This window comes from Pseudorasbora parva, chromosome 5 (genome assembly GCF_024679245.1).
Source record: "Pseudorasbora parva isolate DD20220531a chromosome 5, ASM2467924v1, whole genome shotgun sequence".
Classification (NCBI taxonomy): domain Eukaryota; kingdom Metazoa; phylum Chordata; class Actinopteri; order Cypriniformes; family Gobionidae; genus Pseudorasbora; species Pseudorasbora parva.
Window position 1 is genome coordinate 24,815,907 of NC_090176.1, and position 16,483 is coordinate 24,832,389.

Genomic DNA, 16,483 nt, shown 5'->3' on the forward strand with positions numbered 1-16,483 from the left:
AATTCATTTACCTCTATGGGGCAAAATGGAAATGCTATTTTTATTAACATAAATCAAAGACAATAAATTAAACATTTGTTCTTGGCAACAAATGAATATGCACATTCAATTAGAAAATTTCGCTTGGATTTTTTGCCCTTTTATTTGATTATGAAACGGTCCATGTTGCAGACATTCAAAAGTACCTCTGTTCTTTTGATATAATGATTATTGTTGAAAGAGCTCTAGGACATGGGGCGTGGGAATGATAAATGAACAGCTCATATTATGAGTGCAATTGCTGAAACCAAGTTGTGGGGCTAAATGCCAGGGATGTGATTGATCGAAAATATACCGTTTTCCCTGCTGATGCAGTCATTAAATAAACGCAGCATCTGGAATCGGCTAGACACGAGCACGCCGTGTGCTCTTTTCCTCAGGCTAGCGATCCGCCCCGCACCCAGAGGCCAGCGAGCTCAGCTAAGGTCATCTCTCACACTTCATGCTAAAAATATCAGTCTTCTGCTGTTAATACAAAGCTTCCGGGATAGTCGCAGTGATCCCGTTTACTCTTACATCTGCAATCTTGTCACACAGGAAAGGCTAAAGAGATGCTTCTCAAAATTGCTCCTTGTTTTTCTGCCTGGGTTGCGCAGCCCGTGGGATGGAGGAAGTGTCTCGTCATGCGTGGAGACAGCAAGATGCCTGTAACTAATCTAACTGACAGCCTCTCAGACACAGATCACAGGGCTGATGGGAAAGAACGGTGGAGCAGGGAACTTTCCAAGCAGATTAATTTATAAAGTCCTTCTGAGGCTCACGAGAGGCCCACGCCTGACATGGGATAGTCCATCCCATTCCATCTTGAGAAAGAAATACTTCTTAATATAATTCCTGAAAATTCTGTCCTCATTTATTAATCATGTTGTTTCAAACATGTATGAAACACAAATGGAGAAATTTTTGCAGGCAAAATCCAAGTATTTTAATAGAAATCCACATGACAGCTAAATTAACCATGCAGAGTTCAGATTGTGTTCAGGCTTCTGTGACACTATTGACAGTAGACAATGGACCTTTCTTCTTTTTATCTGTGAAATTTGGCTACACTGTCAAAAAAAAAAGGAGTACATAATTGTACAAGTAGCCATCACTGGGGCTGTACCCTTATGGGTACATTTTAGTACCTCTAAGTCAGGGGTAGGCATGTTCAGTCCCCTTAGAATGTTTTTAAAAATAACAATTTAGAACATTTAACAAGTATAGTTGGTGATTATTCTTTTTTATTATTATTTGTATTAAGTGATGAGTTTAGTCAAATATTATTCTTCATGGTACATTTTGTTTATGGCTTCTTTTGTTTTGAACAATTATGTGTTTTGTTAACACTGTAACGAAAAACACAAACTTACTTAAAAGTCCAGGTCAAATTGCCCAACTAAAGGAAACACTGATCTCCATAATGGTGACCAAACATTTCAATAAAACATAAAAATCTAAACCTCTGTTAATTCTCCATAAGAGCTTCTATAGATGTCTTTCAGGGTTGGAACCAAACTCTTTAGGCTCACTAGGAATGAACTGAGGAAAACAATGGTATAGCTGTATCCTAAGGACCAATTGTGTACCTTTAAAAGGTACAGTTATATGTTTTGTTCCCCAAGGAACAAAATTGTACCTCCGTTGTACCTTTTTTTTCTGAGAGAGTAAAGTGATCACACCTTCAGTCTTTTGAAATAATATGTAACTTTATGTAAGGAATTTATGTTGATATTCAGTCATAAGACTTCCCTCCAAAAGCTGTTAACCACTGCTAATGAAACAGTGAGCCAGGTCTGACCTGGTTTATGAATAAATCACCAACCAATTCAATAAAAAACAAAAGATCATTTAAAAGAATATTATGGTCATGGATCAGATGTTGTTACTTCTCTAATTATCTCCTCAGAACATGTCAAAGAGACCAAGAGAAGAATATTTTAATTCAATAACGACTTAAAGTTTGGTCTGTTCATTCATCTCACAAAGCTATAATGTGGCTCCAGAAGACTCTAAAATGCTTAAGTCATACAGGCATTTTTTTTACAATTGCATTATTTTTGAAGTTTTAAAGTTTGGTTTCCAATTAAATGGTATTGGACTGAAATACATTTTTTCTGAATGCTGCCAATTGGTCTCGACAGCGTGGAAAAGTCAGGTTTGGAACAACATGAGGGTGAGAACATTTTTTATTTGAATGTCTAATGCAGATAACTGGTGCCATTTGAATTCTTCAACAAACAGCAAGCTCAAACAACAGTGAGGACAACACTTCACATTTACCCGTCACATGTTTTTCTCTTCTCAGCTTTGCTTTAATCTTTCTGCAGAACTGTGGCATTTTTCCTGCTGTGGCAAATGGGGAGAGAGACCATACTAAAGAAGTGAAAGAAAGTAGCAGTGGAAAAGAGAAGCCGAGAGAGTCTCGAGCTGTCACTTCTAATTTCTTGTATCATAAATGGTACTTAGGATCAAACATATCTACCTGAGAGAGAGACCTTGAATATAAGAGAAGACTAAAGCTTTATGACACATCAAAGGGTCACTCCATGTTATTACCGGGATAAGAAGGAGAACGTATCCATCTGGAATGTAGGGCTACGTATGTCTAACACATCCTATTAAGATATGACAAAATGCTCTTTGCCATTACCAAAGCAATACTCATTCATCCATCAGTACACATAACTTTAACATATATGGCATGCTGGACACATATAAGACCTTCCGGAGTGGTCTTGAGCAGCTTATGGAATTAGTTTTATTCGTTTTAACCAATTTAGCTAATGCAAAAATCATGTATGATTGCTGACTCTTAAAATTGAATTCCAACAGTGACAGGATTGAAATACAACACAGAGGAAACTTCACTCTTGGCATAAGCGGCATTAAAAGTGAGCAAGTTTTTATAAAGCAATATAGTTACTATGTGCTCTGCTCTTTCAGCTGCTGACACTGGTGGAAGTATCAAACATCAGAAAAGTAAATATACAAATGCACCCTGTTCTTCCCCCTTGAGGATAACAGCTGAATCTCCCACTGTTTTGGTACATCATAAGAAATCATGAGTACAGGGAAACAGGACCACTCCTGTGAACACAATGAGGTAGCGAGCCCGGTCTGTGCCCTATTTACAAAGACTATGTGCAAATGAATATTCACTACAGGGGAAACCAGGGAAGACAGCATATTTATCCACATCACAGCTGACAGAAACAGTTTTCTCTTGTGAAGATACATTTAATTTGTTTGCAACACCTGAAGATTCCTGTTTCATGTGAGAACAGAACATTCAGTCCTTAAGTGCTAATAAACTCACTACTCCTGCAAAATGATACAGAAATATAAACATATTGCTCTTTACACCTCCATTATGTTCTTGATTCTAATAAAAATGACCCAAAGTGGGTTTTGCTATTTCCTTTTCCTCTAAAGTTAACTTTCGAAGCAAAAGTGCAACTTTGAAAACCGCTATGAAAAACTTTCCTCAAGCTTACCACTGTAAAGTCTTCGGCCGAGCAGTTCTGCCCGCTGAAGTTGCAGCTCTTCAGCATCTCTTCCAGCTGGTGACCCGTCCGGTTGAAGATGTCCTGCATGTCCGGCGCAGGATACTCCAAATCGGTGGGCTTGTGGCCGTCCTTGTTTTTAGGAGGCAAGCCGGTCAGGTTGGCCAGGTGGTAGATGTCGGCATCGGTAAGAGCGGAAAAGCGGAAACGGTTGATGTTGCAGATGGTAACAGCGGGGAACACCATCTCCGGGGTGGCCTCCTCGTTCAGCGCTGTGACGTGAGGATGCTCCAGGTAGGAGATGGCACACTTTGCCGCCTGGTACAGAAAGAGAGCCAGGGACACCAGAAACGCAAGAGCCCAGAGGGTCTGTCTGACGCCCAGCCGGCCCGACACAAAGATGTGGTTAATCCCATGGAGTGAGGAGGCATTGGCAAAGCCGGCCAGGTCCTTGGCTGGGGGGCTACAGCTCTCCTCGATCAGGCTCTCTTTGTCCCCATCCTGGTTGCCTTTCTGCTTCTCATCCTCCTCTGCAAATTTGATTTTGCAAACAAATTCGATCGGCATGTGGGCAGCCAGGTCTGCGTTTGGGATGCTTGGATAACAGCTTGGAGCCCCAGTTTCTACTAACTCTCGTTGCTCTAGCGAACAAGATCTCAACTCCAGAAAGAAAAGAAGGGAAAAAAAGGCATGCAGAGCGAGAGGGAGAGCGGCCGTTTCTGTCGCGTGCAGTGGAGGGGACTGCCTCTGTCTCTCAGTTCCAGCTCTCCAGTGCTGCTGCTCGTGGTGCTGCGCTCGGACTGCTCATCTGAGCACTTGTTCAGCACGCTCACGAGTCCTGCTTACCAGCTGTGGTACACCTAGGAAAACAAACAACAACAAAAAACATACAGCAAACCTCTTCTTTGCTTTATAGACACAGATGAAAATGCAGCATTTTGGCTGAAGCTCAAAGAGGCTGGGGGGGCTTCTTAATAATTCATGAGGAAGCAACACTGTGATTATTTCCTCTTCAACGGCTCAAGCAGCGGCAACTCAAACACCCCCCACGCTCTCAGTCCTCTCGCTTTCTCTCTCCGTCTCCCGCTTTCTCTCTCTCCCTCTCTCTCTCTCTCTCTCTCTCTCTCTCTCTCTCTCTCTCTCTCTCTCTCTCTCTCTCTATCTCTCTCTCTTGCTCGCTCGTTCTCACACACACACACGCGTACGTATACACTCTCATCCCCCTCTCACTCTTTCTCTCACTTAATCCACTATAGTTTGAGACGCTGTCTTACCCCTTGTTCACAATAAGTTGCCACCAAAGCCTCCTTCCCTGAACATCCCGGAGTAGATGAGAACGTCAGGAGGGTCAGTGGATTTTAATGTCGGACCCCCACCCATCCACCCACACCTTATCTCAGAAGACATCCTAATTGCGACAATAATGAGGCATGAGGAGTGAGCGTAAACAGCTCACAACTCTGAACAATCAATCGTCAAGAGAAAAAAGCAACGAAAAAAAGCAAAGAAAAGGGGGAAAAGAGAAAGAAAGGATATTGATTGTGCAGAAGCATCAGTCAAAGATTAAGGAAAGCAGTACAACGGTCCTTTCTTATCAGGAATTAATGGTAGCATCACCGGGATCCGGCACGAATTTAAATTAGTGCCTGTCTTCCGATCTAGGATCAGATGACACCAAAGATGCAGAAATAACGTATTGATCTTGACCCTACTTTCACACTTTTTAGCTTCTTTCATAAGCAAACACTCTCATGCTGTTAATAGCCTTTTGCTACTGCCAAATAAAATTATGTAAAATGCATCTCCCTAATGCATAGTTTTCTTCTATAAATGCAATTAGCATTACAGGTCACATCTCTGTGGAATGAAATGTTTGGATAAAAGTGTGTTTTAAGGCTAATCGAAAGGCTTTAAAAATGCAAGATTCAATTGTTTTTTTAAAGAAACTTTTAATCTCTCTAACTTATAACTAATTACTATTATGTATTTACAACAGGATATTTGGAGGAAGAGTGTGTGTGTGTGTGTGTGTGTGTGTGTGTGTGTGTGTGTGTGTGTGTGTGTGTGTGTGTGTGTGTGTGTGTGTGTGTGTGTGTGTGTGTGTGTGTGTGTGCGTGCGTGCGTGCGTGCGTGCGTGCGTGCGTGCGTGTGTGTGTGTGTGTGTAATGAGTGCTGTTTATATTGTAATAATTTCAGTTACTCTTCGATTTAATATTCAAAATATTCATTATAAAGTCATATCTTTATACTGTAATACTGATGTCGCTTTATTTATTTTTTAAATATTAATGATAGACATTCAACATTACAAGCTATATCAATTTCAATATTTACAATCTTTACATAAACCTATTATAATAAATGTCATATATACCTGTTGCTTTCCTACCTGACTAACAGGCAGGAAATATACTTAAACTATACTTAAAGGGTTACTTCAGCGATTAGCATATGGCTTTGTATCAGTAGAAACCCTGGAGTATATTCAAATGATCGTGCTCCCCCTCTTATATCCCCCTGAGACGAGAGATTTATGCATTTTATTTCTGGAAAAATTCCTCTCGTGACGCAAATTGACGATATTTGCGTCACGAGAGGAATGATTGCCCAGAGGCTAAAGACTACAGCCAGCAGAGGGAGCCATTTCCGCATGTTTTCAACTCGTGCATGGGGAATGGAGATCACACTTACAGCACAGCTCAGCTACAGGCATTAATTTAAACGGATGCTAAGCAATGTAAGTGTTTTAACTTCTCAAATTAATTTCTATGAAAGTTAAGCTGCCAAAGGCATGAACTGAAAACGTGTTGTGAATGTATGCTGCGAATGTGGTCGCGATTACCTCAGCTCTCATCACGAGAGCTCATCAACTCATTTATGACGTGAAATGTAATCTGAGTCTGCTGTGAAACTCACGCGGCAACTCGATCGTTATATTGAACAGACACGTTCAGTATTTAATTGTAGGAACTCAGTCTCTGTAATCCAGTAGAGGTGGCTTTGGGAATGGCCTCACAGGGCAGTGAAGCATTCTGGGAATTGTTGTCTTTCATCCCCATGTGACAAAAATACATTTTCTGTCTTTTCTCAGTCTAGAAAGCACTAAATTAAAAAATAATTTCACATTTCTACTACATTAATGACCCAGTTTAAATACAGATTCATCTTCCCAGCGCTGAAGTACCCCTTTAATGTTTCTTTGATTAACATTAAGGATAGACACCACAGCAACTTGTTTATTAGGCTGTTGTCACTTTAAGACAGGGCTATTCAAATCTTACCCTGGAGGGCCAATGCTGCAGAGTTTAGCTCCAACCCTAATCAAACACACCCACTTGTGTAATGATCCTGAAGACATCGATTAGCATGTTCAGGTGTGTTTGATTAGGGTTGGAGCTAAACTCTGCAGCATTGGCCCTCCAGTGTAAGATTTGAATAGCCCTGCTTTAAGATATGCTGCTGCTCAGAATCTTGGGACATGTGGTCTCCACCTCACAGCTGGTGGAAAAGAATTGGGATAAGACTCGGGCAGAATTCATGTTCATGGGTGCAATTATTAACGTTACTGTATGAAGCAGAGCAGGACGGAGTGTTGAGGGAGCTGAGCAAGGCCGCTGGAGCGATTGTTACGCAACACACGGCTTACAAGCTTCTCCGGTCATGAGTATGAGGTAATGCAGCTCTGTTTATCATATCAGATACATTTAAGTGTGTTTAAAATTATGTTATGACGTTACTCGTTATGCGTTCGCTCAGTGGCTGCTGTGACACTTGTTCACATGAGTAAAGCGTTTCTGCCAAATCGTAAATTGAGGGTAACGCATATGACGCAATTGACAGGCGACTTCCTCAGACGTCCCGGTTCCTTGGTTAAAATAGCAATTTTCTCAAAAATGTACAAATAGTTGGAAACATTTGAGATATTGTAAGAACTGAACTGAACAAAATATAATGCTTACACCTGGTGGTTTCTGGATATTTTACTCCAAAAATCCTACATAGTGCACCTTTAATATGTTATTTAATCATTTAAGACTGCTCTTATGAGTAAATTGTCTCTTTTGATGAATGTGCCAACCCGATTGATTCACTCAAAACGTAGATGCATTCAATAATGAAACGCTGATATACGTTGCTCGGGGAGGCAAACTGTTCTGCTCTGGCTTTATTGGCAATATTTTTATTGGCAAAATTGAGCAAATGCAGACAATACTTCCAATTTATTGAACTGTGATAAAATAAATATTACATTTGCACTTGTGATATTGCGCTCGCTACTCTGTTATAGCTAAATATGAGACAAAAACTAAGACATTTTTGCATTCTATCATCATGCAGTCATCAGCCACTTTATTGGTATAATGGTGTGGGGGATATTTTATTGGCACACTTTGAGCCTTTTAGTACCAATTGAGCATCATGAGTATTGTTGCTGACCATATCCATCCCTTTATGACCACAATGTACCCATCTTTTGATGCTACATCCAGAAGGACAATTTACAATATCACAAAGCTCACATCATTTCAAATTGGCTTGTTGTACATGATGATGCTTTTACTATATTGAAATGGTCTCCACATTTACAAGATATCAGTCCAGTTTTGGGATGTGGTGGAATGGGAGATTCGCATGATGGATGTGCAGCCGACGGATCTGCTGGAACTGCTGGATGCTATCATGTCAATATGGACCAAAATCTCTGATGAATGTTTCCCGCAACTTGTTGAATTTATGCCACAAAAAAAAATTAAGACATGCAGTTCTGAAGTCTGTGTGCAGTCTCATCTGCAGTCTGTGTGAACAAGACTTGTTTCTACCAGATTTCTTTGCTTTTTGAATTTTTGGTTGCCACAGTCAATGAACATCTGCAATTGGAACTCAGTCATACATTAAAGTCAATGGTCACCAAAACAAAAACAAATAAAAACAAAAAAATGATAATGCATTATACCAGTGTATAATAAGGTTTCATTATATTTTCAATATTGTTTGCTGTAAATGTAGATATCCTATATTTACAGTATAGGCAATGACACCCCTTACTGTGAAAACTTGTATTCATAAATAAACAAGCTTACCTCACCTTACATTTAAACCTGGGTGTGATTGTGAAGGAGCGCCAATACTACTCTGACAAATGCAAAAGTGTTTTTCTAATTGTAAATGAAATTATTCAGGATCATCACTTAATTATAAGGGACTTTATTGGGACAACAATGACAAATATATGGGACAACAAAGCATTTTCCTCTACTGTGTCCTACATCCCAAATACATATATAATGCATCATTTGCACGAGGAAAGTATTTTCCTCTTAACACCAGTGTCTAAGCAAAGCAGGATTCATCTAAAGCAGAAGAAAGCTGATTCTTTTCAGCCTTGTGCTTTCAGTTTTCATGCCAGGTCAAGGTTTCTTAGTGGGACCTTTTTTTTTTTTTTTAGCTCCATTAATATTGACAGATTTACTTCTAAAATAAAATGACTCATCACTGGTAATATTTCAATGTTTTTTTTTTGTTTGTTTTTTTAAACAAAAAAAGAGTTTATGATATTCTAACATTCCCCTTCAAAGGATGCCCCTGATAAACACACACAGAGGTCTGGGTTAAGCCCTGAATTTCAAACTGGCACTGCAATAACCCCTGCCTCTGGCTTTTGACATACTTAGCGTTATTGTTGTTTTGTACTATTATTATTCAATGTGTACTTATCTATGCAACACTTTATACAACAGTCACTTGATGGTGAGCCTCTAGAGATTGCTGGAGCCTCTGGGCTTCTCTTACCCCCTGAGCGGCAGTGTTGTCCAACGGTATTCAAACATTATTTATGCATCTATCAGCCTTGTAATTCTCCAGTCAGTCAAACATAGGACATTCAGTCAGTCAAACTCTCTGCATATAGCTCGTAACTAACACAGGTTCTCTTTTTAAACCTCATGTGTCCAAGAATTTGTTGTCTTTAAAAAGTCTTTCCCAGAGGAGACTGTTTTCAGTTACATGCTGAACGCAAAATGGGGCTTCATCACGTTGTTCTGATGGATGCACTGTGGGGGGATGGAGGGGTAGGGGGAGGAATGAATCCTAACCTTGTTCCAGTGATATGAGACAGCAACATGCTCAGAGGACACATCTGTCATGTGGCATAGGAAATCTCCTAAACCGAGTAATACTGCCTTTGGTGCAAAACATGGACATGAGTCTGATGTGCCAGTGAGTGAACAGTTCACTTCACAGAAATATTTGCAGTTATCTATTTTTAAAACTCTGCAAAAAGTACAGTACAGTATTGTATCAGCAGGATATAAAGTTTAAAATAAAGCTGACATCTGCTGGAATTAACCACAGACCAATCACTGTACCAATTCATTGTATTAGTATACAGTAAATATAGCCAAATGCAGTTGTGCATGCTTCCTACTTTATAGATATTTGTTACTGTTATTATGGTAAAAGTTTCTTTAGCATTTCTTTTCTGCACTCGGATCCCAAGGTGAGATATTATCAGGTGCAGTAAGTTTGGAACGGTGTGAACGAGAGAAAATTCTAGGGTGAGGGATATTCATTCAGAAAGTGTCAGGAATACCTCTTGAATAACACTTCTTTCACTGCTCCCACGGACATTATCTTGGATAGCACATTTCTGCTATAGATTATATGTTATAGAGGAGAGAATGTAAGATTACTACCAACCCACCAAAAACTTAAACAAAACAGTTTTTTTCACTGAAAAACATTTTGTTCACTGAAATAAAGCTGAAATCAAATTAAACATATGTTTTAGATGAAAAACTTAAACTTAAAAATTAGAAATGCTTACTAAAGGTACTAAAAAATGAAATCAAATAAAGCTAATAAAATGTACAAAATCACATAAAATTACTAAAATCTAAAATCAAAAGTATTTATATTAAATTATATAAGTGTATATAAATAATACTACAAACTCAATTCCAAAAAAGTTGAGACACTGTACAAATTGTGAATAAAAACAGATTACAATGATGTGGGAGTTTCAAATTTCAATATTTTATTCTGAATATAACATAGATGACATATCAAATGTTTAAATTGAGAAAATGTATAATTGTAAGGGAAAAATAAGTTGATTTTGAATTTCATTCCATCAACACATCTCAAAAAAGTTGGGACAATGCCATGTTTACCACTGTGTGGCATCCCCTCTTCTTTTTATAACAGTTTGCAAACGTCTGGGGACTGAGGAGACAAGTTGCTCAAGTTTTGGAAAAGGAATGTTGTCCCATTCTTGTCTAATTTAGGCTTCTAGTTGCTCAACTGTCTTAGGTCTTCTTTGTTGCATCTTCCTCTTTATGATGAGCCAAATGTTTTCTATGGGTGAAAGATCTGGACTGCAGGCTGGCCATTTCAGTACCCGGATCCTCCATCTACACAGCCATGATGTTGTTATTGATGCTGTATGTGGTCTGACATAGTCATGTTGGAAAATGCAAGGTCTTCCCTGAAAGAGATGACATCTGGATAATGCCTGTTTTAGCTGGCAACAGTGAATGGGACGGTGGATTGCGTTCACCAACACTGTTTTCTGGAAGCATTCCTGAGCCCATGTTGTGATTTCCATTACAGTAGCGTTCCTCTATGTGATGCAGTGCCGTATAAGGGCCTGAAGATCACGGGCATCCAGTACGGTTTTCTGTCCTTGACCCTTAAAGGGTTACTTCAGCGATTAGCATATGGCTTCGTATGAGTATAAGCCCTGGAATATATTCAAATGATTGTGCTTTCCCCCCTCATATCCCCGTGAGACAAGAGAAATTCTGGAAAAATTCCTCCTATGATGCAAATTGACGATATTTGCATCATAGGAGGAATGTTGGGCCAAAGGCTAAAGACTACAGCCAGCAGAGGGAGCCATTTCCGCATGTTTTGAACCCACACATGGGGGATGGAGATTACACTCAGAGCTCAGCTGCAAGCATTCATTTAAACAGAGCTATGGTGAGCAATCCAAGTCTTTTAACTTCTCAAATTATTTCTATGAAAGTTAAGCTTGCAAAGGCATGAACTGACACACGCCAGACTGAACTCGCGTTGTGAATGTATGCCGCGAGTGTAGTCGCGATTACCTCAGCTCTCATCATGAGAGCTCATCAGCTCATTTATCTCCTGCAGTTAGTGCTCAGTGCTGTGATACTCGCGTGGTGACTCACTCATTATATTGAACAGACACGTTCAGTTTTTAATTGTAGTGTCTTCTCCAACTTAGTCACATTAAAATTCAGTAGCGGTGGCTTTGGGAATGGCCTCACAGGGCAGCGAAGCATTCTGGGAATTGTAGTCTTCCATCCCCATGAGACAAAAATACATTTTCTGTCTTTTCTCAGTCTAGAAGGCACCAAATTCAAAAATAATTTCACATTTCTACTACATTGATGATCCAGCGCTGAAGTACCCCTTTAAGCACAGAGATTGTTCCAGATTCTCTGAATCTTTGGATAATATTATGCACTGTTGAAGAGGATAACTTCAAATTCTTTGCAATTTTTCTCTGCAAAACTCCTTTCTGATATTGCTCCACTATATTTCGCTGCAGCATTGGGGGAATTTGTGATTTTATAGCCAATTATTTTGCCAATTGACCTAATAATTTGCCATTTGGTCCTCCAGCTGTTCCTTATACATTTAACTTTTCTGACACCTTATTGCTACCTGTCCCAACTTTTTGGGAATTTGTACCTCTCATGAAATCCAAAATTAGCCAATATTTGTCATGAAATTTCAAAATGACTCACTTTCAACATTTAATATGTTATCTATATTCTATTGTGAATAAAATATAAGTTTATGAGATTTGACTAGAGGTCTATGAGGCTAGAGGTGAAGCATTGATTGACTGATTTGTTGAGTTAGCATTTGTTTGGTCATTGCCACGTTGGGAGTGAGTTTGTTGGGGGTGTTCCCAGCTGCTTTCAATAACGATACTCAGGTGAGTATAAATAGCGTGATAGTCCGCGGCAGGGGAGGCGGCAGTGTGAAGCCCTCCTTGTGTGAAGACCGACGAGTGTAAAGACTTCAACTCTTCCCTGTGCAACTCCTCGCGAGCAAGGACCCCGACAAGGCACTTGAGTATCATCTTCCTTTCATTATTTGTGTTCGGTTCTTTTCTAATTCCGATCTGGCCTTTTCTCTGATCTGTATTCACCATGTGCTTTCAAATCTCAACTATAACTACTAGCACTCGTAATTCACGCTCTGTACGCACGAGACGCCGCAATCCTAATAATTTGCGCTATATCCTAACATCCTCTGCTACTTTACTCTCTATTCCAATTGGTCTCTGGAATTGCCAGTCTGCTGTAAACAAAGCAGACTTTATTTCATCTATTGGGACTCATTCTCAGCTCAGCCTCATGGCCCTAACTGAGACCTGGATCAAACCAGAGGACACTGCCACTCCTGCAGCCCTCTCAACCAATTATACTTTTTCACACACTCCTCGGCCGATTGGGAGGGGTGGGGGTACTGGTTTGCTTATCTCAAATGATTGGAAATTTGATCCATTACAATCTCTACCAGCCAGTTCATTTGAATCGCACTCAATCACTATTACTCACCCTGTTAAAATCCATGTGGTAGTGGTCTATCGTCCTCCAGGTCACCTCGGTAACTTTGTGGAGGAGTTGGATGTGTTAATTTCTAGCTTCCCTGAGGATGGCACTCCACTGATTCTGCTTGGTGACTTCAACATCTATCTTGATAAACACCTAGCTGCAGACTTCAGCACTCTACTGACTTCATTTGACCTTAAGTTAGTATCTACTACGGCTACTCACAGATCAGGTAACCAATTAGACCTCGTATACACACGCAACTGCTCCACGGACAACACTTTAGTTACTCCATTACACACCTCAGACCACTTTCTCATCACTCTTAACCTCATTCTGACTCCTGATACAACACGCACTCCTACACAGATTACCTTTCGGCGTAATCTACGCTCACTCTCTCCCTCTCGCCTATCCACTATGGTTTCATCTTCACTCCCTCCACCTGCTCAGTTCTCAGCACTGGACACTAACAGTGCTACCGACACACTTTGCTCCACTCTAACATCCTCCTTAGACAGTTTTTGCCCCCTTTCATCCAGACCAGCCCGCTCCACCCCATCTGCCCCCTGGCTGTCTGATGTTCTCCGTGAACATCGCTCTGGACTCAGGGCGGCAGGGAGGAAATGGCGGAAATCTAAAAACTATACTGACCTTACCTTGTATCAGTCTCTTCTCTCTTCTTTCTCTACAAATGTCTCCACTGCTAAAACAACATACTACCACAACAAAATCAACAAATGCTCTGACTCTCGCAAACTCTTTAAAACATTCTCCTCTCTCCTTTGTCCTCCTCCTCCCCCTCCTTCATCAACTCTTACAGCTGATGACTTTGCATCATTTTTCACAAACAAAACATCCCTCATCAGCAAACAGTTCTCCTCATCACAAACTGACAAGCACATCTCAACAACTAACACGAACACGCTTCCATCCTTCTCTCCGCTCTCCGAGGCAGATATTTCTGAACTCATCCTTTCAAATCACCCTACTACCTGTCCACTTGATCCTATACCCACTCACCTCCTTCAGGCCATTTCTTCTTCAATCACTCCTGCACTCACTCATATTGTCAACACTTCTCTTCACACGGGAACCTTTCCCACAGCATTTAAGCAGGCTCGGGTAACCCCACTGCTTAAGAAACCCTCTCTGAATCCAGCACTTTTAGAAAACTACCGACCGGTATCCCTTCTGCCTTTCATTGCAAAGACCCTTGAGCGAGCTGTGTTCAATCAACTCTCTATGTTTCCTGAAAGGGACAACCTCCTAGACAACAACCAATCCGGTTTCAAAAGCGGCCATTTGACTGAGACTGCCTTGCTCTCGGTAACTGAGGCACTGAGACTGGCAAAAGCAGCTTCCAAATCCTCTGTGCTCATTCTGCTTGATCTGTCTGCTGCTTTTGACACAGTTAACGACCAGATCCTCCTGTCAACACTTAAGAAGACAGGGATCTCAGGAACTGCCCTCCAGTGGTTCAGGTCTTACCTCTCTGGTAGGTCCTACAGGGTGGCATGGAGAGGTGTAGTGTCTAAGTCACATCATCTAGCTACTGGGGTTCCCCAGGGCTCAGTCCTTGGACCACTTCTTTTCTCCATCTACATGTCGTCATTAGGTTCCGTCATTCAGAAACATGGCTTTTCCTATCACTGCTATGCTGATGACACTCAACTCTACTTCTCATTTCAACCAGATGATCCTACAGTCAGTGTTCGTATCGCTGCCTGTCTGACAGACATTTCTGACTGGATGAAAGAGCATCATCTTAAACTCAATCTTGCAAAGACAGAATTACTTGTCTTCTCAACCAACCCAGCACTTCATCAAAATTTCTCCATTCAGCTTGGTTCATCGACCATAACTCCATCAAGGACAGCCAGGAACCTTGGAGTTGTGATTGATGACCAGTTAAACTTCACTGACCACATTACTGCAACAGCCCGGTCCTGCAGATTTGCTTTATACAACATTAGAAAGATTAGACCCTTCCTATCAGAACAGGCTGCACAACTCCTGGTTCAAGCTCTTGTTCTCTCCAGACTGGACTATTGTAATGCTCTTCTGGCTGGGCTTCCAGCATGCACTATCAAACCCTTACAGCTGATCCAGAATGCAGCGGCGAGAGTGGTCTTTAATGAGCCGAAGAGAGCGCATGTTACGACTCTCTTCATCAAACTGCACTGGTTGCCAATGGCTGCTCGCATCAAATTCAAGGCACTAGTTCTTGCCTACAAAACAACCACTGGCTCTGCACCAATATACCTAAACTCACTTGTTCAGACTTACACACCCTCCAGAAGCCTGCGTTCTGCGAATGAGCGGCGCCTCGTGGTTCCATCCCAAAGAGGCATGAAATCGCTCTCACGGACATTTTCCTGGACCGTTCCCACCTGGTGGAATGACCTGCCGATCTCAATTCGTGCTGCCGAGTCTGTAGCCATTTTTAAAAAACATCTTAAGACACATCTTTTCCATTTGCACTTTTCCTATTGCACTTGACCAATACAGAATAGCACTTACTGATCACCACAGCAACGACCAAAAAGCGCACACTCCTGGATTATATCTACGTCTCTCATCCGGATTTGTGCCTTCAGGCGGGTATGTTACATAGTTATCATAGCTACCAAAATCCAGTGTTCTGTATTTTGCGTACGTGAGTTTTTGCTGTCGATGGCTATTGCTGCGCGTTTAGCTAGAATGCCATACAAAACCAACCCATTGGGCCACTGAATCCGCATTAAAGGTGAACTATGTAGTATTTTTGCAGTAAAATATCCAAAAACCACTAGGCCAGTGTTATATATTTTGTTCAGTTGAGTACCTACAATATCCCAGATGTTTCCAACTATTTGTAAATTGTGAGAAAACTGCTATTTTAACTAAGGACAGGGACGTTGCAGCATTGCATTTGAGAGAGTCGCCTGTCAATTGCGTCATATCTGCGTTACCCTCGGTTTCGGCTTTTATTTGGCAGGAGAGCTTTACTCTTAGCAGTGTGAACAACTGAACGCACGGAGTAACGTCATAACATCGTTTTAAACACACTTAAATGTATCTAATATGATAAACAGAGCTCCATTACCTCAAAATCATGACCGGAAGAGCGGATCTGTGCAGGCGCCCGGCAAATGAGTCCCGTCCCGTCATAATAAAAGTCCCGGTATTCACAAGGCGGGTATTTGTTTAACAATCGCTCCAGCAGCTTTGCTCAGGTCCATAACACTCGGTCCTGCTCTGCTTTAGACTACAGTCACGTTAATAACCGCATGCATGAACGTGATTTCTGCCCGAGCCCTATTTTTCACCGGCTGTGATGAGAAGACCACATCTCCCAAGATGCTGCGCTCACACTTTGCGTCATCA

The 16,483-nt window shown here is 41.0% G+C and overlaps 1 protein-coding gene across 1 annotated transcript in view; it reads right to left on the bottom strand.

Moving 5' to 3' along the window:
• asic4a (acid-sensing (proton-gated) ion channel family member 4a) overlaps window positions 1–4,851 on the bottom strand; it is a 138,709-nt gene extending 133,858 nt beyond the window's left edge. Inside the window, exons 1-2 of the mRNA XM_067443582.1 lie at window positions 4,799–4,851; window positions 3,516–4,384 (exon numbers count right to left, since the gene is read on the bottom strand). Coding sequence (XP_067299683.1) covers window positions 3,516–4,091 — 576 coding nt within the window. The 5' untranslated portion in view covers window positions 4,092–4,384; window positions 4,799–4,851. The remainder of the gene's footprint in view (window positions 1–3,515; window positions 4,385–4,798) is intronic.
• Window positions 4,852–16,483: the final 11,632 nt, after the last annotated feature.